At 38.9% G+C, this 27,770-nt stretch overlaps 1 protein-coding gene across 5 annotated transcripts in view; it reads right to left on the reverse strand.

Moving 5' to 3' along the window:
* SCFD2 (sec1 family domain containing 2) overlaps positions 1–27,770 on the reverse strand; it is a 411,837-nt gene that overhangs the window by 368,570 nt on the left and 15,497 nt on the right. For all 5 annotated transcript variants that reach the window (XM_033857009.2, XM_019928178.3, XM_033857010.2 and 2 more), the window contains exon 2: positions 27,572–27,740. In XM_033857009.2, the coding sequence (XP_033712900.1) occupies positions 27,572–27,740 (169 nt within the window). The remainder of the gene's footprint in view (positions 1–27,571; positions 27,741–27,770) is intronic.

Genomic DNA, 27,770 nt, shown 5'->3' on the forward strand with positions numbered 1-27,770 from the left:
TGTACTCAATATCCTATAATAAACCATAATGAAAAAGAATATGAAAAAGAATGTATATATAGATGTATAACTGAGTCCCTTTGCTATACAGCAGAAATTAACAACATTGCAAATCAACTATACTTCATTTAAATTTTTTAAAAAATCAGTGGTCAGGATCTTTTCGTAAGATATATAGAAGGAAGCCTGTTTTAGAAGTACATTAGTCTCTTCCACATACTTACATACACATATGGATAACCACTGTCAGTAGGTTCATTTTCTAATATGAAAAGGTCAACAATATATAATGCAGAATTCATAATGAAACATATTAAGTCCAACTCAAGCAATTGCCCTACATAAGACAGTTTGATGTGAAGAATTCTGATTTTCAGGAATAAAATAAGAAACTTTACTACAGATTACTTAGAGAGTCAAAGCTACAGGGAGTTAGAGTTTTTCGTACAAAGATTTTTAAGCAGTGACTTTGGTGCCAGCTTCTTACCTCATCAATTTAATCCTGAAAATCTGTAGACTGCACACTACAAGACATTTTAAAACTACAATTGTTACTTTTATGAGGAGTTCAGGTTCTATAAATATTTCCAGACTGACTTATAAAGTGGATGTACAACTTTTGGGGTAGAAGTGAACATCAGAAGTAATGTTAATCATCTTTACATCTTCAGCAGGATGCTACCTAACCCAACACAAACAAATGTAAATCTATTTCTAGTTTTTGAAGGCATCTAAAAAAAATTTTATAATATACCTGAGAAAAACACTACAGCTTCAAACAAATCAAATTGTTATTAGATACTATTTATACCTAATCTAAACTCTGTGCTCTACTGTAAACCTACTTCATCTTGCTTAGTCCTTTAGCCTTTTCTCTTAAATTCAGGAACAGCTGGACAACATCTTTTTAATAATTCGGCCCACCCAAAAACAATTTCTTTTTTTCATGGCTGACTTAAGGAAGAGTTTTTAAAGGTAAATAAAATATAATATTAAAAAATACTGTTAAATACCATCACTACATTCCATTTTAGAAGCATTTCAGAATTAACAAAACAAGTTCTTAGGTCTCACGTGATCCTCACCTCATGAGCTAAGCCAATATCACTGCCCCAATTTAAGGAGCCTCAGAGGGACTTCCCTGGTGGCGCAGTGGTTAAGAATCCGCCTGCCAGTGCAGGGGACATGGGTTCGATCCCTGGTCCGGGAAGATCTCACATGCAGCAGAGCAACTAAGCCCGTGAGCCACAACTACTAAGCCTGTGCTCTAGAGCCCGTGAGCCACAACTACTAAGCCCATATGCCACAATTACTGAAGCCCGCTCTGCAACGAAAGAAGCCATTACAATGAGAAGCCTGCATACCACAACGAAGAGTAGCTCGCCACAACTAGAGAAAGCCTGCACACAGCAACGAAGACCCAATGCAGCCAAATAAATAAATAAATAAATAAATAAAATAAGGAGCCTCAGAGAAGCCAACTGACTTATGTAACTACACTCAACCTATAAATGGCAAAACCAGGACTCATTCCCAAGTAACTGGCTCTGAGCCAGTAATCTTTCTACTATACCATGCCATGCCTGTATTATGCAAATCATCAGGGAGAAACCATTATTTATAATATCAGTTATTTTAAGCTTTTCATGTTAGCTTTCTTTTCCAATTTTTAATACATCCTCTATTCTCCCTTTAAAGTCACATGTGGGCCCACGAAGGATAGAATGGGACAGAGTGAAGAGCAAAGTAGATTCACATTAACTCATAAGCGGGTCAAGCTTGCTCTCAAGATTTTACACATTTTTTGTTTCAAACAATATCATACTACTCTCCTTGTGGGTCACCATTAGCCACTGACAGTCACTTGTGACACAAGGCCAATCATGTCCCACTTTTAGTCAACTTTCTTCTTTAAATGTTTCTAAGAAGACTTCGCTGAATTTTAAATCATTCTACATATATATCATTTATATAACTGAACTGACAAAAAACTAAAGTCTAAATTGTACTGAGGTATTATTAGCTCTTATTTGATGTTCATTATCTCCTTGGGAAAGAAAGAAGGAGAAATAGCCTCTAGCTACTCTACCACAGATAAAACTGAGACAAAATGAAGCCACTTGCCTAACACAGCCCACAGTTAACAATAAAGGAAGGAAGATTTACACTCAAAGTGCCAGGGGCTGCTTCTGTGACCTTGGGTAATTCAGTTTACTCTCTGGGGCTTTACATCTCCTTATAAATATTTTTATTTATTGAGAACTCACTATGTCACAGGCCATATGACCATATTATCTCATTGATCAGTAACCCTCCAGGATAAGAATCATTGCCCCATTCAAAGGTGAGAAAGCTGACTCTTAAAGAGATAAAATAATTTACCCAAATCACATAGCCAGTAGATAAGGATTTGAACCCAGGTCCCTGTGAACTCCAAAATCCAACTATTAACCATGATTCTACACTATTCTGTAGACAAAGGGTCAAACTAGAATGCTGACTCCTGAGATTCCTTGGGTCCTTAACAAGCTATATTCATATGGTTTCCCTTAGACACTGGTACTCCAAGTTCACGTGTATGAATTTGATTAATTTTGTAACACTCAGTGAAAGATAGGGGAATATCCTATGCTGTTACTTCTTTTATTACAACCCTCTTTCTTTTTCACAAGTCCAGTGGTAGTAAGAAAGAGAGTTAACAAAAGAATATTCCCAACAGCTTACGGAATATTTTAAACAATTTTCTACCCTTTTCTCTGTTTTTAAAGTTAAGTTTTCCAATGAGATAAACTTTATTTCACTGTAGCTACTGGAATACAACTTTGTTTCAATAGATCCCTTGAAAGATATAATATAAAAGTAGAATATTCATCCTATGAAAAACTCCACTTTATTACTATGAAATGTGATTAGTTTCTATATTGTCAGTAACTTACAAAAGATGTCAAATACATACTGAATTTATGTCCTTTTTTAATAAACTGATTATCTTGTATCCTTAAAAGTCAAGCTATTATGACAAATTATCATGTTTGAAGAAGACTACAGGCCGGCAATATACACATAATAATAACCTGCTAGAATTAGCTTTGTTAAGTCTCAGGAGACTTCTGTACAGGAAGATATGGTCCCTTCAGTTAATTCCTGACTTTTCATTCACCAGAATTACTCAACTATGAATGAAATCTTAGAAGCTGTCTCCGTTTGGCATGTATGAAATGTCAAATGCAGTCTGGTAGAAACTAACAGGAAATATTCATCATCAACTAAAATATAAAAAAGACAGTATTAATTTTTAAAAAGTGGCTAAATGTTGAATCATGGTGCTACTTCAATCAAACGGAAGGCATGCAATTAAGAGACTGAGTGGGGGGTAAAATGTGAAGATACACCATTATCTTATGACTAAACTCAGAGAAATGGTTTCTCCGTGGCATGCACAGGAAGCTAAGTTTACTCACACAATTTGCAATAACAGTCACAGTATTCCAACAGAAATACAGTGATACAACAACAACAAAAACCACCAAATAACCATTTTCAACTAATTTTAAACAGAGAGCAATCTGAATCATAGTTTTTCACAGCAGGTTATAATGGTTTCCATCAGTGGTGAGCTTAATGAGCTGTGAAGGCAGGTTTGTTAATTAAATTATTCACAGAGGTTTCAACAGTCATCTTTCCTCTTGACTACTTTTTAAAACAATTACCTCATCTTAAACAAAATTATCCGTTAGCCTTCATCTCAACAGAAGAGAAAACAGCTAAACACAGAGGATACTGAAGTAGACCCTTGGCACTGGAAAGCAGTTTCGTTGATTCTTTCTCAGAATATGAGCACTTCCCGTAGGCTGGGCACTCACAGAGGTGCTGCAGCCACAGCTGTGAGCAGCCTTCAGTGCCCTGTCCTCACGGAGCTAACAATCCAGCAGGGAGGTTGGAACTGAGCATGTGCCTGAAGACTGGGTGACAAAAGCACAGAAAGGAAGCTCAGGGAGAGAGTAGAACACCGAACCTGGTCTGGGTGTGAGAGTGGAGGTCAGAGGGTAGCTGAGGATGTGACAGTGAGGCCTGAAAAATGAGCAGGAATTAGCCAGTCAAAGAATGGAGTAAGATCAGTCTAGGTAAGAGTAGCATCATGGGCAGGGGTTCTGAGAAGAGAACTTGAGACCTTTTCAAGGAAATGAAAAAACGTATGAATGGAACATGAAAATCTAGATGGACACTGCCCTCAGCATATGTCAAATTACCCAAGGCCTGAACCCACATTAGGGATGGTAAACATTTTTTCAAGGGCAACTGAAGGGTCTTCAGCAACAGACTGACCTAATCAGATTTGCATTATTAAAAAATCACTCTGGCCCCATTTTAGAGACCGGATCTAAGGACTGTGCAAGAGGCTATTGTACGGTGAAGGCAAGAACTGATGGCTTGGACTAGGGTGAATTCCTAAAGCTATCACATCATATCATTCCCCTGCTCAAAACCCTTCCATGTTTCCTACTACTGTTACACTGAAATCTAAGTTCCTTATTTTGGCCAACAAGCCTATATACTTTGGTGCTTTTCTTTATTTACATCTTCATCTCTCAGCTTCTCACCTTCTCAGCTTCATCCATTAGGTCTCAGCCTCACTGGCCAGATTTCAGCCCCTTGAATGGGTCATAGTAGGTTCCCAACTCAGGGCCTTTTTATAGGCTATTCCCTTTGCCTAGAACCCGCTTCCTCTAGATGTTCATTGATTAGGTCTCATTCATTTAACAAATATTTATTGAGCACCTACCAATGTCAGTTCTATTGTCAGAACAGCTCAAGGCTTCCCTCCTTGACCACTCTGGCTAACGTGGTACTTCCTATTCCAAATCCCACTTGCCCTATTTTAAACATTCGTCACTAACTCAAATTAGGTATTGTTAAATAGAATTTATTTTAATGAATTGGGAGGAAATTGGTCGCAGGGCATTAAGGACAGAAATATTCTGGCTTTATCAGAATGTCAGCATCCTGTGCCCATGGGTGGCAGTGCACTCAGACCATCAACACCCCATGGGCCATGGACTGTGCCAGTCACTGAAGATGTAACAGCGCACAAGGGTGAACAAGTCAGGCACAAACCTTCTCTCAGAAAGCCTCCAAAGCCCAGCTGGGGAGAACAGACACTAAACTACTAGTTATAAGCTAATGCACTAAGAGCTGTTATAGGAAATAAAAGATGAGGAGAGGAAAAGAGTAACACCTGGGATGGCCAAAAGGTGGAAAAGCAGGACACTGAGGACCTAAAGAAGTTTAGTGTAGCTGCAGCCAAGAGTGTGAGCACATAGGAGGGAAGGGAAGGAGGTGGCAGGAAAAGATGGGGAAGGTGACAGCTGAAAAAATAAGCAAGGTGCAGATCTAAGAAAGCTTTCTAAAACAATCTGAAGTTTTACTCTTTACTCAAAGGGCAACGGAAAGCCACCAAAGGATTTTACCAGGACAGGGTTAGAATCAGATTTATTATTACTTGCGGTTAAATGTATGTATAAATAGCCAGTCTTACAAAAGTAACTCCCCAAGATGGACATTAAAACTATAATGCTTTCAAAGTATGCAGATAAAATTTAATTTTTAAATATAATCCATTTATTTCTTCCTATTGAAGTTTCTTCTGTTGGGTTTTGTTCATTTTTTTCAACAAATATGAGTGCTTACTTTGCACCAGGCCTTTTTCTTGGGACTGGGGATACATTAGTGAACAAAACAGACATAAAACCACTCCCCTAACGTAATTCATGTTCTGAAGTTTATTTTCCAAACACAGCACATGAAAATCATAAAAGGAATTCAAATCAAAGGTTCCTTAGAAATCATCCACTGTACTTTCTCTTTTACAGAAAAGAAAACTGTGACTGTGAGAAATTAAGTACCTTGTTCAAGGTCACAAAGTTTTGGTGGAAAAGCCACTATACTACAATAATAAGTAGAAAACAAAAATTGCACAGAAGCTGTTCTAGGACCCCCAAAAAACCACATCAACACAATCGGCCTTTCTTGTTCAACTGAAAGGAAGAGATTGTTTTAAGGAGGTATTGTATCCACTGTCCCATTTCTTAAAGAACGTTCCCATAACTATCAAATACATTGCTGAAAAAGATAAGATCCCTTCAAAACGTTAAATTCAATATTGCTTTGAAGTACATTTCAGGGAAGGAGCAGAGTAGAATGGAAAAAGCAGGAACCCTGATGCAGCTCCAATATATGATCAAGTCACTTATATCTACTCCCCAAGTCTCATCAATCCTATATATCTCTTAGGAAAGTGACTTTCATTATTTGCTCAGGATATTCACTTAAGAATAAAGTACCATACAAATTTACTATGTACTGTTCTACCTGAGGAAAGAGCTGTCATTTTATTTATTTATTTGTTTATTTGTTTATGGCTGCGCTGGGTCTTCGTTGCTGTACACGGGCTTTCTCTAGTTGTGGCGAGCGGGGGCTACTCTCTGTTGCAGTGCACGGGCTTCTCATTGTGGTGGCTTCTCTTGTTGCGGAGTGCAGGCTCTAGGCGCGTGGGCTCAATAGCTGTGGCTTGCGGGCTCTAGAGAGCAGGCTCAGTAGTTGTGGAGCACAGGCTTAGTTGCTCCACAGCATGTGGGATCTTCCCGGACCAGGGCTCGAACCCATGTCCCCTGCATTCACAGGCGGATTCTTAACCACTGCGCCATAAGGGAAGTCCCTGTCATTTTAAAAGCATGAATAAATGTATTATCTGTTATCAACTTTCAATTAGCATAATAATCTTGTGAACTACATACTTTTAATTTGGTATTCAAAAATTTTAAATGTCCTAAAAAATGCATGTGCCTTCTCTATCAAGCTATAGTAGAAATCTACTGGTGTGACTGGTTTCACATCATAAATGCACTAGAATGACTTTACACTCCAGAGATCACAACCATGTGTTAAGAAACTAAACACAGTGCAGGATAAAACACTGTTTAAATCCAGGATAAACAATTGCACACCAGCTTTATAATGTTCATAGTAATAAAGGAACAATCTCCACATGATATATAATCAAAGTTTCCTCTCTTTCCAAAGAATACTCATCATTTCTTCCTTCAATATGATGCCTTCACTCAGCACAGCAATAGGCCTACAAAACCTCTTAAAAAATAGACCGGAATATAACACATAAACTATTTGACAATCATATAAAATAATATGGGAAACTGAACTTCATCTCAGTACAGATAAACATATTTTATTCCTACTCTCTACCAGCTCATTAGTGATAATAACCATAATCGATACAAACGTATTCATAATTTCCTCATACCAAACAATAAAATAAAGGAAAGACTGTTTTACACATGGATTCCTAATGCATAAACAGATTAACTCAATGTGAAGACTTTAAATTACTAACACAATTAGATTACTTAAAAAACCAAATACACATCCCCTCCATGAACATTTTTCTGACTCTGAGGCTGTATTTTGAGTTCCATGACCCATTCCGAAGGCCAGCGCTTGCTCCACTGGGGAATTCTACTCTAGGCTGGATTACATCTGTGTGTTTTGGCTTGAACTCAAGACTTGGAAAGTTGCGGATTAGTTCACGTGTAAAGAAACTCTAAGATAAAGAGTTAGTGATAGCTTTATAGAGGCTCTTAGAAACAAAAACTCAATCTGTTCACTTTACCCCTTCTATCGCTCCACTCCATGAGGAAGGATAATTTCAAGATCAGCACACCCTATTATTCTATTATCATACAGTGATTCCAGAATCTATTACTCTACTCACCCTGTACCTTACACATATAAGTGTGAGGTTTCAAAGACACTAAATCGAGAAAACTTGATTTGTTGAAATTATTATAGTCTTGTTGGTTCAGGTGGAATATGAATCTATGTTGCTCCTATTATTTACCATCTTAACTCCCATTTACTTTGTTAAGGCATTTTGTGCCATGTCCCTTGGCACCTTAGAAATACAGAACCTCGCTAAAGTGTTAATAAGGATGTAAATCTGAGGAGAGAAGAATATATAATAGTTCTTTCTATAAGCGTGGTTTAGGGGTCACCATCTGTTTAGGGGCTAGAAAAGAGAACCTGTTTTGAAGTTGCATTTGCACAGCAAGCATACTATGTTTGCTTATAATGAGGATGAGGTAGAGTTTCTCACAAAGCTAAATTATTTGAATTCAAGTGTTTTCAGTACTGTAAGATAAATAATCTTCCGTGTGTGTGCTGTGTGGAAAAACTAGAGGACTTCACATGACTAATAAAAGTATGGAGCTTCATGGTGTTGAATTTCTCTGCTCCTTGAAATCCAAAAATCTGAGAACCACTTCACAAAGATCCATTCCTAAGGAACAGAGTAAAAAGGAATCATCAGGTTTTCTTCCAGATTTTTGTAGCCAAAATTACACTGTTAGTAAAAGAGATAGGAATTCAGAGTAAAAACTCAAAATAAAGGGATTATAAGGACACAAGTCTGAAACACCCCCGATTAAAAACACCCATCACGGAAATAATTCAGCCAAGAAATACTAATAAATGCTAAAGCGGTGGGTTAAAGTTTGATGAGGAAAAGGATATTTACATAATCTCAAAATGTCTCCTTTAATCAAGTGATCAAAGTTATCACTATGAATGGTCAAAGTTAAATTGTGTGCCACCTGACAGAATGCAACAAAAAGAACACACCATCGCTTGCATGCTATGGCCAAAAATGCATAATCTGAATCTAATTATGAGGAAACATGAGACAAACCTAAACTGAGGGACAATCTACAAAATAACTGGCCTGTACTCTTCAAAAGTGTCAAGGTCATGAACATCAAGGAAAGACTTATGAACCGTTATAAAGAACACTAAGGAGATGTGACAACTAAATGCATTGTGTGATTCTGACCAATATCCTTTTGCTTTGATAAAGGATATTACTGAGATAAGTGGCAAAATTTGTGGGTTAGATGGTAGTAGTACAACAGTGTTAATTTCGTGATTGAGATTACAGTGGAGAATATCCCTTTGAGAGAAATACACACTAAAGTATCTGAGAGTGATGGGCACAGGCAAATTATTCTCAAATGGTTCAAGGGGGGAAAAGTAGTTTCTTGTACTATTCTTGCCACTCTTTTGTACGTTAAAAAAAACTGCAAAAAAATTTTTAAGGCATCAATCAATTCAAAGAAAAATATCAAGTAGCTTTGTAAGGTCAGTATATGAATAAGGTACTCTTCAATTAACAAAGTTTGGAAACACTGTTCTAAATAAATGCAAGGAAAAAAACTCAGTAATACCAAGCACCTAAATGCTAACAACACTTCCTAAGTTAAAAATTACGCTGGGAGCTTGGCCAAGGTGGTAAAGTGGGAAGACCCTGAGCTAACCTCCTCTCATGGGCACACCAAAATTACAACTGTTTACAAAGCAATTATTGATGAGAAAGACCAGAATCTAGGAGAAAAGATCTTCTACAACTAAAGATATAAAGAAGGAACCACAATGAGAAAGGTAGAAGGGGTGGAGGCATGGTATAGCCAAGACCCACGCCCCTGGGTGGGCAACCCACAATTGCAGAGGTTCTCCCCAAGAAGCAACGGGCTCCTTGCTCCACACAACAGGCCCCCCACATCGGACTCCACTGCCTAGGGGTCCAGCATCACCAAGACAAGCTCTCAGAACACTTGGTTTTGAAGGTTAGTGAGGCTTGCTTTAGAGAGACCCAGAAGGATGTGGGAAATAGAGACTCCACACTTAAAGGATGCACACAAAATCTCACACTCTCTGGGACCCAGAGAAGCAGCAGTAATTTGAAAGGAGCCAGGGTCAGAACATTCTGCTGATCCTGGGGAGTCTCCCAGAGAGACAGGAGACAACTGGAGCTCACTCTGGGAATACGGATGCTGGAGGCAGCCATTTTGGGGAGATCGTTCTCCCAGGTGGTAGGATCTGGTGCTGACAAGCAACATTTTCAAATTCTCCCTCTACCTCATTAGCACCAGGGCCTGGTCCCACCCACCAGAGAGCCCACTCCAGCCTCAGGACCAGCCTCATACACCAGTGGGCAGGCACACCAACCCCAGGATCCCCTGGGCCCCAGCCCCACCCACCAGTGGGCCAAGACACAGCTCCACCTACCAGTGAGATGGCACTAGCCCCAGGACCCCTGAGCTTCTGCCCCAGCCACCATAGGACAGGAACTAGCCCTGAGACCAACGTCACACACCAATAGGCAGACACTAGCCCTAGGACTGCTGCCACGGCAGAACGTGGCCCATCCAGCTGCATGCCAGCAACACCCCAGGGACTCCCCAGATTTCCACAGCCAGCCGTCCATGACCCGGCCCCAATAACCAGTGGCCAGGAGCCTCTGCACAAGGCAGAGCCTGGCAACCAACAGGACCAGGGCCAGCTGTGCCTACCAGACCACCAACAGTAGTCAGCCCACTAGAACAGAAGGACCCACGGAGCCAACACAGGGGGCACCACTAGAGCTTATAGCTCTAGTGATGAGAGGCGAGTGTGCTGCTGGGACACACAGGGCATCTCCTGCAAAAGGCCATTTCTCCACGGTCAGGAAACGGAACCAACATACCGGATACACAGAAATAAAAACAAGTTAGGCAAAATGAAGAGACAGAGGAACACATTCCAAATGAAGGAACAAGATAAACCCCAGAAGAGGAAAGAACTAAATGAGGTGGAGATAGGCAATCTACCTGAGAATGAGTTCAAGGTAATGACGGTAGAAATGACCAAAGAACTCAGGAGAAAAATGGATGCACAGAGTAAAAAGTTAGAAGTTTTTAATAAAGAGTTAGAAAACATATAAAAACAACCAAACAGAAATGAAGAATACAATAATTGAAATGAAAAATACAGTGGAAGGAGTCAACTGTAGACTAAATGATACAGAGAACCGATCAGTGGGCTGAAAGACAGCGTAGTGGAAATCACTGATGCTGAACAGAAAAAAGAAAAAAAAAAATACCTGCAATCCAAATCCAACAATACATTAAAAAGATCATACACCATGATCAAGTGGGATTTATCCCAGGGATGCAAGGATTCTTCAATATATGCAAATCAATCAGTGTGATACACCACATCAACAAATTGAAGAATAAAAACCAGATGATCATCTCAACAGATGCAGGAAAAGCTTCTGACAAAATTCAACACCAATTTATGATAAAAACTCTCCAGAAAATGGGCATAGAGGGAACATACCTCAACATAATAAAGGCCATATATGACAAACCCACAGCAAACATCATTCTCAATTGTGAAAAGCTGAAAGCATCTCCTCTAAGATCAGGAACAAAACAAGGATGTCTACTCTTGTCACTTTTATTCAACATTAACTAATGCTGATGAGGATGTACAGAAAAGGGAACCCTAGTATGCTGTTGGTGGGAATGTAAATTGGTACAGCCACTATAGAAAACACCATGGAGGTTCCTTAAAAAACTAAAAATAGAACTACCAGAACTACCATATGATCCAGGATTCCACTCCTGGATATACAGCAAAGAAAATAAAAACATTAATTCGAAAAGATACATGCACCCCAATGTTTATAACAGCATTATTTAAAATAGCCAACAGATGAATGGATAAAGAGGATGTAGTAGACACAATTGAACACTACTCAGCCATAATAAAAAGAATGAAATACTGCCATTTCATTTACTGCCACAACAACATGGATGGACCTGGAAGGTATTATGCTTAGTGAAATGAGACAGAGAAAGAGAAATACTGTATGTTATTACCACTTATATGTGGAATCTAAAAAGTAAAGCAAACGAATGAATATAACAAAACAGAAAGAGACTCACAGATATAGAGAACAAATTAGTGGTTACCAGTTTGGGGGTCAGGGCGAAGATAGGGTTAGGGGATTAAGAGGTACAAACTACTATGTATAAAATAAATAAGATACAAGGATATATTGTACAGCACAGGGAATATAGCCAATATTTCATAATAACTTTAAGGGAAGTTATAATTTATAAAATTTTGTATCACTACGTTGTACACATAAAACTAATATTGTAAGTCAACTATACTTCAATTTTTTTTAATTTATTTTTGGCTGCGTTGGGTCTTCGTTGCTGTGTGCGAGCTTTCTCTAGTTGTGGTAAGCAAGGGCTACTCTTCATTGTGGTGCGCTGGCTTCTCATTATGGTGACTTCTCTTATTGTGGAGCACGGGCTCTAGGCATGCGGGCTTCAATAGTTGTGGCACATGGGCTCAGTAGTTGTGGCTCGCAGGCCCTAGAGCGCAGGCTCAGTAGTTGTGGCGCACAGGCTTCGTTGCTCTGCGGCATGTGGGATCTTTCCGGATCAGGGCTCGAACCCGTGTCCCCTGCATTGGCAGGCGGATTCTTAACCACTGCGCCACCAGGGAAGTCCCTCAACTATACCTCAATTATTTAAAAAAGAAAAAATTATGCTGCATGCTTCTGAAACAATTTAAATTCAAAATGCTCAGAATAATCTCTCTGTACAAAACATAGGCTCTGAAGACCTGTGGCTTCTTCCTTGTGGAACTTGACATTTTTTTAAAGCATGGGCATCCTTGAAGCAAAGAAAGTCCTAAATTACAATAAAGCCAAACTCTAAATTGTGTAAAGCCCTCAGAAACTCTTATATTGCGCTCCTCACAGAAAAGGAGAAATGTAGTCACAGACTAGTGTTAGGGAATAACGGTTTGGGGCTGTATCCTGAAAATCCCTTTTCTCACTCCACCGTTAATACTGTCCATAAAGCAATTATCAAAATTGAATTCTAATATTAGAAAAGCCATAATTGGAATAGTTATGCAATGTATCACTCAGTGATAAAATCCCAGAAAAAGAGAAAAAAAAAGTAAGGATAATCCTGACAGGAAAATAAAGTGATATTATTCCACATACGGGGCTTCCCTGGTGGCGCAGTGGTTGAGAGTCCGCCTGCCCATGCAGGGGACACAGGTTCGTGCCCCGGTCCGGGAGGATCCCACATGCCGCGGAGCGGCTGGGCCCTTGGGCCATGGCCGCTGAGCCTGTGCGTCCAGAGCCTGTGCTCTGCAAAGGGAGAGGCCACAGCAGTGAGAGGCCCGCGTACCGCAAAAAAAAATAAAATAAAAAAAATAAAGTAACAGCCTTCTGTAAACAAAGTACAAACATAGAGGTTGTTTTTAGTAGAAGAAAAAAGAAGAGTTCTGTAATTAGAACTTGGGCTCAAAATCCAGGGCACAGCTTTGCCAGCTCTGTAGGCTTTAACAAGTTAATAACTTCTGTGAAGATTTTTTTTCTTTCAAAAATAAAAATGATACTCACTTTAAGGACTGTTTGGATGACTGAATTAAGTACTTAAATAGCTAATCTCTGATGCACACTAAACCCTGATGAAATACTATTTTCTCTCCAGAAGACCAAAATCTCTAGGTTGTGAAAAAATATAGAGAAATCTGAACTCTGGGATCTGTGCTTTTGCCAAAGAGAATAATTTAATTGTCAGTTATGAAAATGGGCAAAATGTTAGATAAGAGGAAGGTCTTGCCCAGGGTATATCCTTAGAAAATACTTGATTAAACTGAGTCATTAAGCAGACACTGAATATTCTAAACTGATATCACTTAGGGAAAAAATTTGGAATTATAAATGCAGATAATCATAATTTATTAAAAATTCCAAAGTGCTGAGGGTACTGCATTCACTCTGTAAAATGAAATTCGTAACTTATATGAGTTTATAGTTTATCAGTAAGAATAATTATTAAAAACATATGGAAGATTACTAGCACAAATACTGCTCCTAATTATTTTTCAACTTTTAAATATTTTTCCACAATAAATACAATTTTATTGTTTTTTTCTGAATATATAAATGATATGTTTAAAAGAATTCAAACAATACATAAATATAAAAGGAGATTAAAGTCACCTGAAATTCTACCACCCTGGTATTTTATTACCTGATGTTTCAATCAAGAGAGGCTAGGTAATATTGTGATAATAAATGACTCCAAAAATCTCAGAGGCTTACGACAACAAAGGTATATTTCCACTCGTGTTTTAGGTTTACTAAGAGTTGGCTGAGCTCTGCTCTGTCTCATCTTCACTCCAGGATTTAGGCTGAACATTACCAGTTGTTGAGACAGAGAGAGAGAGATGTCAACCACGTGTTACCTCTTAAAGCATGGCTTCAGCCTATACACCAAAGGCCTAAACAAGCAATAATGCCAGGCCTTGCCTGGGGGGCCTTGCTTGGGGGTGGCAGGAGAGTAACCAGAGGGAAAGGAGGGAAATTGAAGTATTGAGAAAACAAGTATATAATCTACCAAACCTAAATGTGTATTAAAGAACCAAATGTGAGATTATTTAAGGATCTCTCACCATGGCTTACATTATTCAATTACTTTTATTAATGATGTGAAATATACATAACATAAAATTAACCATTATGAAGCACACAAGTCAGTAGCATTCATTGCACTCACAACGTCGTACAACCATTAACCTCCATCTAGTTCCAAAACATTTTCAGGATTAAAGGAAACCTCATACTCATTTAGCAGTCTTTTCCTCTGTCACTTTCCACCCACTTCCGACAACCACTAATCTACTTGTTATCTCTATGGATTAATCTACTCTGGGTATTTCATATAAATGGAATCACATAATATGTGACCATCTGTGACTGGCTTCTTTCACTTAGAATCATATTTTTGAGGTTCATTCACACTGCAGCATGTATCAGTACTTCATTCTTTTTCATGGCTGAATAACATTCCATTTTATAGATATACCACTTTTGTTTATCCATTTATCCTTTGATGAACATTTGGTTTTTTATAACTTTTGGCTATTGGAAATAGTGCTGCTATGAATATTCATGTATAAGTTTTTCTTTGAATACCTGTTTTCAATTCTTCTGTGTATATACCTAGGAATGGAATTGCTGAGTCATACATTAACCCTAGGTTTAATTTTTGAGGGACTCCCAAACTTTTTTTCATAGCTGCTGCACCATTTTATATTCCTAACAGCAAGGTATGAGGGTTCTAATTTCTCCACATAATAAGTACATGAGAAAGTGCTCAGTATCATTAGTCCTAAGGGAAATGCAAATTCAAACCACAATGAGATACCATGTCATGCCCCCATGAATGACTAAAATTAAAATGATAGATGTATTAGTCTACCCAGGCTGTTACAACAAAATACCACAGATTGATGGCTTAAACAACAGAAATTTATTTTCTCACAGTCCTGGAGGCTAGAAATCTAAGATCAATGTGACACCAGGTCTGATTTCTCCTGAGCCCTTTCTCCTTGCCTTGCAGATGGCCACCTTTTTCACTACATCTTCATAATGCCTTTCTCTGTGTCTGGTGTCTCTATGTATGTCCTATTTTTATAAGAACACCAATCATATTTGATTAAGAACAACCTTAAGGGGCTCATTTTAACTTATTACCTCTTTAAAGGCCTTATATCCAAATACAGTCACACTCTGAAGTACTAGGGTTTAGAAACTCAACACATAAATTTTAGGGAGACACACACAATTCATTCCAAAATAATGAACAATACAGTCTTGTCAAGAATGTGGATCAACCAGCACCCATACGTGCTGCTGGTGAGAGTGTAAAATAGTAAAAACACTTTAGAAAAACATCTGGTGGTTTCTTTTAAAACTAAACAAATACTAACCCCATAATGCAGCAATTCCACTGAAATGAAAGTATAACCCAGCAATTCCACTAACATGAAAGAGAAATGACAGTGTATCTCCCCCAAAACACTTCTTCAAGAATGTTCACAGGAACTGTATTCATAATAGTAGAAAACCAGAAACAGACGAGGTTTAAGACAGCTAAACAAACTGTGGTATATTCATGCTATGGAATAGTACTACAAAGCATTAAAAAGAGATAAAAACAATGTGGTGAATCTCAAAATATTATGCTTAGCGAAAAAAGCCTGACACAAAAGAGTCCATACCATATGATTTCATTTGTACATTTCACAATTTTATAAATAATGCTTTAATTAAATAGTCCACTCAGGTGGGCCCAATGTAATAATAATAGTCCCTATAAGGACACAAGAGGAGGCAGAGGCAGAGGAAAAGGCAATGTGAAAATGGAAGTTCAGATTAGAATGATGTGGCTACCAGTCAGGGAATGCCAAGGCAGTCTCTAGAAGCTGGAAAAGGCAAGGAACAGAACCTACCCTGTAGTCTTCAGAATAAACCAGCCTTGCCAACACTTTGATTTTAGGGTTATAAGACCGATTCTAGACTTCTGAACTCCAGAACTCCAAGAGAATAAACTTGTGTTATTTTAAGCCACTAAATTTGTGGAAATTTGCTACAGCAGCAATAGGAAATTAATATACCTATCACTGGCATCTCAGAAGAAGAAAGTAGGTGGAGCTGAAAAAGTACAAGAAGAGATAATGGCTGAAAACTTCCCAAATTTGCAAAAGACATAAACCTACAGATACAATAAGCTAAGTGAACAACAAACAGGATAAACTCGAAGAAACTGACACCAAGACACATCATAACTAAACTTCGCGAAACTAAAGACAAAGGAAAAATCATGGAAGTATTAAGAGAAATGATACCTTAACTATAGAGGAAAAACAATTCAAATGACAGTGGATTCTCATTAGAAACCATGGAGGCCAGAAGGAAGTGGCACAACATTTTTCAAGTGTTGAAAGAAAAAAACTGTTAATCCAGAATAATATATGCAGTGAAAATATCATTCAAAGATGAGGGGAGGGACTTCCCTGGTGGTCCAGTGGTAGAGAATCTGCCTTACAATGCAGAGGCTGTGGGTTCGATCCCTGGCCAGGGAACTAAGATCCCACATGCCACAGGGCAACTAAGCCTATGCGCCTCAGCTAGAGAGCCCGCATACTGAAAAATACAGAGCTCACGCACCCTGGAGGCTGCCCGCCACAACTAGAGAGAGAAAACCCGCATACCGCAACTAGAGAGACGCCCGCACGCTGCACTGAAGAGCCTGCATGCCGCATCCCGCATGCCAGAACGAAGATCACACGTGCCATAACTAAGACCCGATGCAACCAAAAATAAACAAATTAATAATAATTTCTTTAAAAAAAAAGATGAGGGGAAATAAAAATATTCTCAGATTAATGAAAACTAAGAGATTCTGTCATCAGCAAACTTATTCTAAAAGAATGGCTAAAGGAAATTCTCTAAAAAGGAAAGAAAAAAGAGGAAATCTTGAAACATAATGAAGAAAGAAAACAGTAAGCAAAAATATAGATAAATACAATAAGCATTCCTTCTTCTGAGTTTTCTAAACTAACAGAAGCAAAAATTTTAACACTGATGCAGTTCTAAATGTATGTAGAGGAAATATTAAGATGATTATAAGTGTAGGACGGTAAAGGAAAATAATGCATGGTAAGCTTTCTACATTTCACTTAAACAGGTAAAATAACAACACCAATAGACTGTGATAAGTTATGTATATAAAAAATGTAACGACTGGTGCAACCACTGAAAAAACTATACAAAGAGATACACTACAGATAAATCAAATGGAATTCTTAGAGAAGTTCAAGTAACTGACAGGAGGGTTAGATTAAAGAAACAGAAATGAAAGACAGAGATAACAAACAGAAAGCAAAAATTAAAATGGCATACTCAAGTCCTAACATTTCAATAATTCCATTAAATTTAAATGATCTATATACACCAATTAAAGACAGAAAGCACACGACAAATTCAAGTTTTGCTTTTTTGGGACTCTCTGGAATTTTTTTTCCAATATTTTCAATCCATGGTTGGTTGAATCCACAGATGTGGAACTCACAGATACAGAGGACTGAGTGTATATAAATTTGACAACTTAGATGAAATACACCAGTTCCTCAAAGTATATCGCCACAATTCATCCAATACGAAATAGATAATTTGAATAGTCTTATAACTATTGAGCAAGCTAAATTTGGAATTTAAAAACTCCAAAATAGAAGTCTCCAGTCCCAGATGGTTTCACTAGGGAATACCAAAGATGTAAGAATTAATACTATTTCTACACAATCTCTTCCAGCAAATAAAAGAGAAAGGAATACTTTTCAATTCATTTCATGAAGCTAGTATTACCCTATTTTAAAAAAAGACAGTACAAAAAATAAAATTACAAATATCTCTCATAAATATGAATGCAAAAATCTTTAAGACTTTGACAAAATTCAACACCCATTCATGATTAAAAAAAAAAACCAGGACATCCCTGGTGGCGCAGAGGATAAGACTCCATGCTCCCAATGCAGGGGGCCTGGGTTCGATCCCTGGTCGGGGAACTAGATCCCACATGCGTGCCACAACTAAGGAGCTGGCGAGCCACAACTAAGGAGCCCTCCTGCTGCAACTAAGACTCAGCACAACCAAATAAATTAAAAAAAAAAAAAAACTCTCAGTGAAATAGAAGTAGATGCACACCTCCTTAATGGATAAAGAACATCTTTTAAAACACCTACAGCTAGCATTATATTTAAAGACGAAAGACTGATGCCTTTCTCTTAAGACTGGGAATAAGGTTAGGATATCTGTTCTCACCATTCTTATTCAACATAATGCTGGAAGTTCTAGCCAGGTCAATAAGGCTAAAAGGAAAAAGCTTGCAGGCCATAAAGGAATAGATAAAACTGACCTTATTTGCACATAACATGATTATCTACACAGACAATTCCAGGGAAGCTAACAGATGAACTCCTAGAACTAATAAGTGAATTCAGCAAGGTTGTAGGATATAACATAAACATTAAAAAATCAACTACATTTTTATACACCATCAATGAACACATTGACACTAATAAAATTACAATATCATTTATAATCACTCAAAAAATGAAAGATTTAATGTATACATCTAACAAAAACACGTATACAGGGACTTCCCTGGTGGCGCAGTGGTTAAGAATCCACCTGCCAGTGCAGGGGACACGGGTTCAAGCCCTGGTCCGGGAAGATCCCACATGGTGCGGAGCAACTAAGCCCATGCACCACAACTACTGAGCCTGCGCTCTAGAGCCTGCGAGCCACAACTACTGAGCCACGTGCCACAACTACTGAAGCCCGCACACCTAGAGCCCATGCTCCGCAACAAGAGAAGCCACCGCAATGAGAAGCCTGAGCACCGCAACGAAGAGTAGCCCCCGCTTGTCGCAACTAGAGAAAGCCTGCATGCAGCAACAAAGACCCAATGCAGCCAAAAATAAATAAATAAATTTATTTTTTAAAAAAACATGTATACTCTATAAGACTTGTATACTGAGAAGTACAACACACTGATGAAAAATGTCAAAGATAACCTAAATAGAGAGAAATACCAAATTTCTCTCATAAGTTTAAAAGTCAACAGATGTCAACTCTCCCCAAATTGCTATATAAATTCATCTAATTTCTATCAAAATTCCATCAATATTTTTATATATACAGATTATTCTAAATTTTATATAGAATGGCAAAGGAACTAAGATAGCAAAAACATTTTTGAAAAGAAGTTAAAGTGGAGAAATCAGTCTACCTGACTTTGAGACTTATTGTATAGCTATAGTAATCAAGACTGTGTGGTACTGCTAGAGAGACAGACATGCAGATAAATGGAATAGGATAGAAAACCCAGACATACGTCCAAACAAATATGCTCAACTGATTTTTGTCAAAGGTGCTAAAGTGATTCAATGAAGTGAAAATAAGGGTTAGGCAGGGTTCTTAAACTTGACACCAAAAGCACAATCCATAAAAGGAAAAACTGATACACTGAACTTCATCAAAATTAAGAACTTCTGCTCTGTGAAAAGACCCTGTTAAGAGGATGAAATGACAAGCTACAGACTAAGAGAAAGTATTTGCAAATCACTTATCTGACAAAGGCTTATGTAACCTCAATATTAAAAAAAAATTCCAATTAGAAAGTGGGCAAAAGATGTGGAGACATTTTATCTAAGAGGATATGCAGATAGAAAATAAGTACAGGAAAAGATGTTCAACATCATGAGCCATTAGCAGAAAGCAAATTAATACCCCAATGAGTTATTTTTGAACACTTAGTCCTTTCCCGAGGCTGGAGTGTTTTAGCCCCAGATATCCACGAGGCTTACAATTTACTTGACTGAGGTCTTTGCTTGAAAGACATCTCCTCTGAAAGGCCTTTTCTACCTCCTCCATGCCCCTCCTCACCACCCCCCGTACCCAGTTACTCTTGATTCCCTTGCTTTATTTGCTTCATAGCATTTATCCTCACCTGACATTATATAGTCACTTGTTTACCTGTTTGTTGTCTGTCTCCCCCATTAGAGTAAGTTCCATGAGGGCAGAGATCTTGTCTTCATCAAGTGTCTGGCACAGAGTAGTCAATTAACAAATATTTTGGATAAATAAACTACAACACGGACTTCCCTGCCGGTCCAGTGCTTAAAACTTCACCTTCCAATGTAGGGGGTGTTTGTTCGATCCCTGGTTGGGGAGCTAAGATCCAACATGCCTCACGGCTAAAACACCAAAACATAAAATAGAAGCAATATTGTAACAAAATTCAATAAAGACTTTTAAAAAAATCTCAACTTGCTTTGCAAGAAAACAAATTTTATTAAGAAAATAAAAACCAAAAAACTACAATACAGGACTTCCCTGTGGCGCAGTGGTTAAGAATCCACCTGCCAATGCAGGGGACACGGGTTCAAGCCCTGGTCCGGGAAGATCCCACATGCTGTGGAGCAACTAAGCCCGTGCACCACAACTACTGAGCCTGCGCTCTAGAGCCTGTAAGCCACAACTACTGTGCCCACGCGCTGCAACTACTGAATGCTGCGCGCCTAGAGCCTGTGCCCCGCAACAAGAGAAGCCACGACAATGAGAAGCCCGCGCACCACAACGAAGAGTAGCCCCCGCTCGCCACAACTAGAGAAAGCCCACGCGCGGCAACAAAGACCCAATGCAGCCAAAAAAAAAAAAAAAAAAAAAAACTACAACACACATTTACATGCTCAGAGGATTTGCTTTCATAGTTCCACCCATGATGTTTTATTCAAATAAACTTCCTGGATTTCAGACCTCATCTGCCTGCAGCCCCCAAGATGCCTTCTTTCAATGCTAAAACCGTTGCCTTGTTCTTAGTTCTTACTTTATCCTCCTCCCAGCTTTGTTAGAAGGATGCCTACCCCCACCTTGTTGATTCCAGCCCCCCATCCCTATCACCAGTGTGACACTGTTAATACAACGCAGAGTGAAAAAAGAAAGGAAAAGGGCCCTCAGACAAGAATACCAGCAAGTGTTAGAGGAGAGAAGCTATAGCCAGAGCTATGGGACAATCCTGGCACACCGTTGAATACACCCTGGTCTATACTATAACATAAGACTTAGAAGCACCCCAATAAAGGCTGTGGTTGGCTAACTCACCGGGAGTTAGATTTTTAAACTGGTGGATTTTTGCTTGGCAGTGAACATCAACCTAATTAAGAACTTGTCATTCAAATGTAATGAGTCTTTCCATTCCTCCTTATCCATTTTAGCTACTAACTTCAGAGTGTTCTTGGCCTTATTTAAAGGAGTCATAGTTTCTTTAGATTATGGATCCCAAAGCCACAATGACCCAGAGTTCAGTCTTCTCACAACATGGAGACCACAAATCATTTAAAATTTTTCAATATGAACAAGATTCTGGGGATTACCTGCACATTCCTTAACTAACAAATACCATGTATGTGAGCAATTGTAGAACAAGAATCTCTACCTTCAAACCTTCTTTTCTTAACATGCATTTTTAAAAAATTCTGAAAAGTACTCTTAAACAATTCTTTATCAAGAAATATAACTTAAATGTCTCTGGCATACTAAATTATTTAACTATTTCTTAGTGGACACTCTTCTCCCTTCATTTACAGAAAAGAATCCTGCTTTATTTCACCCCACCATCCACAAATTACTCATCAATTCTGTTTTCTAAACCTGTAACTGAGACTAGATGATTTTTAGAATTCCTTGAAAAAAGTTAAATATAGCAAGCTGTATGCTGAGAAGAGGTAAGCCTTTCTCCTACTCATTTTGCAGTGTTTACTTAAAAAGGAAAAACATAAAATAAAATAAAATGTCATTTTTGTAGGGAGGTCCAAGTGGGGAAGAGAAGATGCCCACAGTCTGTACCAACAGTAAGGTCGTTCATAACACTGCTATGTGATGACACACCCTCTTGTGTGCTGGCTTTTCACCTCAAAGTCAACACTAAATATACAGTTACTTAATGTTTCCATCTGAGTTCAGTAATTCTACCTGCACGTAAATTCAAAATCAAAGTAGTATCTCTGATTCCTCTCTAATAAAAATTACCTTTCTTCCCTCTGAAAAATGTTAGTGTCTTTAACAGTAATATTTAATTGGTATTTGGAAACCAAGGAAAGAAGAAAAAACATTACCACTATTTAGGGGTAATTTAATGATTTTTTTAAATGAATTTATTTATTTTTATTTATTTATTTTTGGCTGCATTGGATCTTCATTGCTGCACGCAGGCTTTCTCTAGTTGCAGTGAACAGGGGCTACTCTTTGTTGCTGTGCGCGGGCTTCTCATTGCAGTGGCTTCTCTTGTTGTGGAGCACGGGCTCCAGTAGTTGTGGCTCGCAGGCTTTAGAGCACAGGCTCAGTAGTTGTGGCACATGGGCTTAGTTGCTCCGCAACATGTGGGATCTTCCCGGACAAGGGCTCAAACCCGTGTTGCCTGCATTGGTAGGCAGATTCTTAACTACTGCGCCACCAGGGAAGCCCCCAGGAATTTAATGATTTTTGACTTTGAGTTAGTGATTTAATATACACCATTATCAGGTTACTTAACAATGTGAAAGTTAACAAAAAACTGGCTCATCAGTGTTTAGGGTAAAACCACTGCTGCATTTGTCTCTTACTCCAAGATCTATTCTTTTTATTCCATTGCTCTATAGTCTAAGAAAAAAACATTCCCACTTCCAACATAAAAGTTAACAAGAAAACTGGACTTAAAATATTGCTTTTTTAGGGACTTCCCTGAGGCATCAGGGTAAGGGTGCTTCAGGAATTGAAAAAGTAATAGGCTAGGAGACTGGAGCTGGGGCAGAGAATAGAAACCCAGTTCAACAGAAGGAAAACATAAGAACAGAAAAGATTCTGCCTCCTCTTGGACAAAATATTCCACATAATCCAGGGACCAATGGACAGGAACTGGAAAGCCATGTTATAATGCACTTAAGTTATCAATTTTTCATCTGCATTGGCAGTAACTTTAATTGCTATAATTATAAACAAACTTTTATAAAAATTATTTTAGCAATAAATTTTGATTGTCAAGATTTAAATGCTAGTCAGAGACTTGCTTTTTAAAGATTATTCCATTGCAGACAAGCACCCATCTGTTTTGCATTTCAGTACTAACTTTTTTAGCCTCACACTCATTTCACTAAGAACTTTCTGGGGGTGGTGATAGTAGTGATTATTATTATTTTGACAAAAGTACAGTATACACTAGGACAGCTGTAATTTATTTCAATATCTCTTTGCAAATAAATTAATCAGCACAATTCCCTCAGTCTTCAAAGCAACTGTAAAGAAAGTACCATTTTTTTCTCCCATCTATTGCTGCATGCTTTTATTTGGTTACAATTTTCTCACTACCTATCTCTTTATCATCGGCAACCTGACTTCTGGTCTCACTATTTCACCAAACTTGCTCTCCTTAAAGCTTTCTTCAGATCCTTCTAAAACTCATCACTTCCTCTGACATTTATGACCACACTCTCATACTTGAATGGCACTGAAAGCTCATATTCCATGGCAACATTCGCTCATAGTCTAATGAGAGAAAAAGGCACCCACTAAAAACAAAGACCAGGAGTGGAAAATACATATGAATGAACTTAGTTTCAAGTGCTCAGAAGCAGATCTGAGTCACAGCAGGTATTCAGTTGAGAAGAATTTTTATTTTAAACTGAAAAGCCTTAGAAGTTATTTAAGCCAATGCCCTCATTTTATAGCTGAAGTACGAAAAGTTTGTCAGTTAGGATGACTTTGGTTGCAAGTAGTAGACAAGAGCAAGTCAATTTGACTTAATAAGGAAACATACTCTCCTACATAATACGAGGTCCAGACACCTCACTGTAACCTACTGCTGCTCTTGCCCATAGCACTCTTGGCCACACCACCTTCAGTGTGTTACCTTCAACTTCCGGTTGCGAGCAACAAGGTCTGTCGCAGTTTCAGGATATACATCAGAGGAGCTGGGGGAGAAGTGTAAGAGGAAAGGGAAAGTGTGTCTCTTCCTTGAATCTCTTCTCAAAAGCAAAGAAACTTGACCAAGAAACCCTAAGAAGACTTTTCTTTTGCCTCCCCATTTCTAAAGCAACCACTGGCAAGGAAAATGGGATTCCAAGACTGGTTTGGTTTAAGCCTTGGACTAAGCTTGGGGTAGAAAGAATGCTGAGGCGTCAAGGTTAAATAAATTGGCCATAATCAAAATATTACTTGTAGGACTTCCCGGTGGCACAGTGGTTAAGAATCCGCCTGTCAGTGCAGGAGACACGGGTTTGAGCCTTGGCCTGGGAAGATCCCACATGCCATGGAGCAACTAAGCCCATGTGCCACAACTACTGAGCCTGTGCTCTAGAGCCCAGAAGCTACAACTACTGAGCCCGTGTGCCACAACTACTGAAGCCCGTGCACCTAGAGCCCATGCTCCGCAACAAGAGAAGCCACCACAATGAGAAGCCCGCGCACCGCAAGGAAGAGTAGCCCCCGCTCACCACAACTAGAGAAAGCCCGCGCGCAGCAACTAAGACCCAACACAGGGCTTCCCTGGTGGCGCAGTGGTTGAGAGTCCGCCTGCCGATGCAGGGAACACGGGTTCGTGCCCCGGTCTGGGAAGATCCCACATGCCGCAGAGCGGCTGGGCCCGTGAGCCATGGCCGCTGAGCCTGCGCGTCCGGAGCCTGTGCTCCGCAATGGGGGAGGCCAGAACAGTGAGAGGTCCGCGTACAGCAAAAAAAAAAAAAAAAAAAAGATGGATTCAACTCTTCTCTTTTGCCACCTTCTCTGGGGAGCTCACATGTTCCTTTTGTAACTATCTTAGGCTTCTGTGGAGGTGGCATAGGGTAACAGTAAGCACTGAGTTTACAGCCAAACTGCCGGGGTCCAAATATAGGCCCCCATCACTTGTGTGTGTCATGTTACTTAACCTCATTCCTCATCTATAAAAGGGGAGGATAGTAGAACTCACCTCATAGAGATGTTGTGAGCATTAAATAAGTTACTATACATAAAGTGCTCAGAACCATGCCTGTTACACAGTAAGTCCTCTTTAAGTGTGTGCTGTTATTATTAAGGGGCATCTACTGTTTCTGCCTTCCCAGTATCCTTTTCCCTTTCTTCTGATAAATGTTTCAGTTTCCCTTTGGAGAACCACCCCTCTGCCATGCCATCCGATCCTGACACAACTCTCAGTCAGTATGAACTGCTCCCGACCCCCATTGGGCGAAGGGTGACCACAAGGCCCAAGGTAGGCCAATCTTGCCTTTTCCCCTGGAATCTGACTCGTAAGCAGAATGACTCAAGACAGAAAGCAGTTAAAATTCAGTCTCTCTGGTGTCAGTGCCTTGAAGAGCTTTTCCTGAGTTCTTGCCCCCTAGGCCCCTGGAACTGTATAGTCCTTTATAAAATTTGATTAACAGTTCTTCCTTTGATTCTATTAGCTTTCCAATCCCCTTTAATAAACCCCCTTTTTGCTGAAATTAGCCAAAACTGATTTCTGTTGTTTGTGTAACCATTATGTTGAACAAATAGGCCTCCCCAAATTAAATCATGAAGTAACCTTATTTTTCTCTCTCATGTCTCTTTATAGCTATTCATGAGCCTAGCTTCTCTGGCCCCTGCATACACAGCGTATAAGTTAAGACAGTGGCTCAGAAATCAAACATTCTGGGCTCAAATTCTAACTCCAAGCCCTGCCAGCTATGTTACTTAATGTCTTTCTGCCTCAGCTTCCTTATCTGTAAAATGGAATAAAGACACCTATCTCATTGGGTTATTTTAAAACTTAAATGACTTCCCAAATGTAAAATGCCTGGAAGTGTGCTTTGCACACAGTAAGTCCCGAAAAATGTTATAGAGCTGATGGCAGTGGTGTCCAGTGAGATGTCCTTTTTCCTCACAACCTATCACATTAGGCCCTGACCATTCTTGTTTCCACACCTATGCTCATGCTAGCCCTTTTTCCTTTTCTAAATCCTTCAAGACATAATTGAATCAAGCACCACCATTTCCACAAAGCCCACACTGATCTACAAAGACCACGTTAACCTGTTACTTCACTTACAGGAATTATAATCTGTAGTAGACACATGAGTCTTGATTTCATATCATTATACCGGTTTTTAATTGTACCTTATCTAAATCACGACTAGAATAAGAAAAGTGTTCCTTGAAGGCAAGAATGACATTTTATATTATTCTATGTCCTTCATATTACTTACTCCAGAGTAAGGCTCATAGTAAGTCCTTAATAATTAACTTTTGAATGGCCTTCTGAGCAGCTAAAAATATTTCCAACCATAATTACTTCTGGGTTTGCACAGCTTCAAGCCCTTAGGCCTATGTTTTAGTACATATGTTGCCAAAGTGAGCACAGGGCCTTTGCTTTTATTAAAGTGTGCATAAGCATACAAAAACGACAGGGTACAGAACTTTTTTCTTCCCACACTGGCCCATACACATTGGGCATCCAGTAAATGTCATTAACTAACTACAAAAAAGCTGAAAACTTCAGGAGCTGGAAATTCATTCCAAATATGATAGGAAATTCCAAATGTATCTGTTACTGTTAAGATTGGAAACTATAAGGCTGAAAGGCCCTGTTTTGTTTAAAACTTGGAGATAAGGGAAACGGATACTCACACATTTTTTCTCTTCTAATATTTTTTTTTCTCAAGAACTGTTGATGAAGGACAAAGTAGAAAAGGTAACTATTGTATCTTTTTATTGTCATGTTTCTGAAGAAATATTCTTTTATTTTTGGAACTCTGCATAACCTAAAGTACCCCATCTTCTTTCTCTGGGTTCTCTAACCATGTGAAAAAGTATAAGTAGAAATAAAAACATTTCACACTGATGCCCAAGAGTATATCATTTACATATAAAAAGATGGCACTGTTTCAGAGCTATGTGGGCAGTATTTTAGTCATGTGGAAAAGTCAACTGGGAAAGAGAAATTGAGAAAGCCTAGCCTCAACTCCATGTGAAGCTGTCTGTGGGTACGTAAATTGACTCACTTAGCTGACCCTGGGAACAAGTTTATATTACATCCAAATGACACCTCTATAAAATTCCATACTTTTTGGCTTTCGTTGTTTAATGAATATGGTTATTTCAAAGTTAAGAAAAAACTCTTTTTTCTAAATGCTATCCACTATGAATTTTTCAACCAGACTGATTCTTCTTCGTTTCCTTTCTACAGGAACAATCTACAAGAGAAAGAAAAGGGAAGAGAAAGAAAAGGATGAGAGAAAAAACTACACATCTTACTTGGATTGTGCGAGACAGCCGGGTGCAACCATATTCTGATTCTCCTCCTCGGCCTGGAGTGCAGTGAGCTCCACCATGTTAACCATCACATCATTGGTGTGGCCCGGAAGCTGGGGAAGCACTGAAAGGATCTTCTCCACCAAGTTGTCTCCATGATGTCCAACCGCCCCTGTTTAAGCAGACAAGAAAATATGAACTC

This window comes from Tursiops truncatus, chromosome 5 (assembly GCF_011762595.2).
Source record: "Tursiops truncatus isolate mTurTru1 chromosome 5, mTurTru1.mat.Y, whole genome shotgun sequence".
In the NCBI taxonomy this organism is placed as follows: domain Eukaryota; kingdom Metazoa; phylum Chordata; class Mammalia; order Artiodactyla; family Delphinidae; genus Tursiops; species Tursiops truncatus.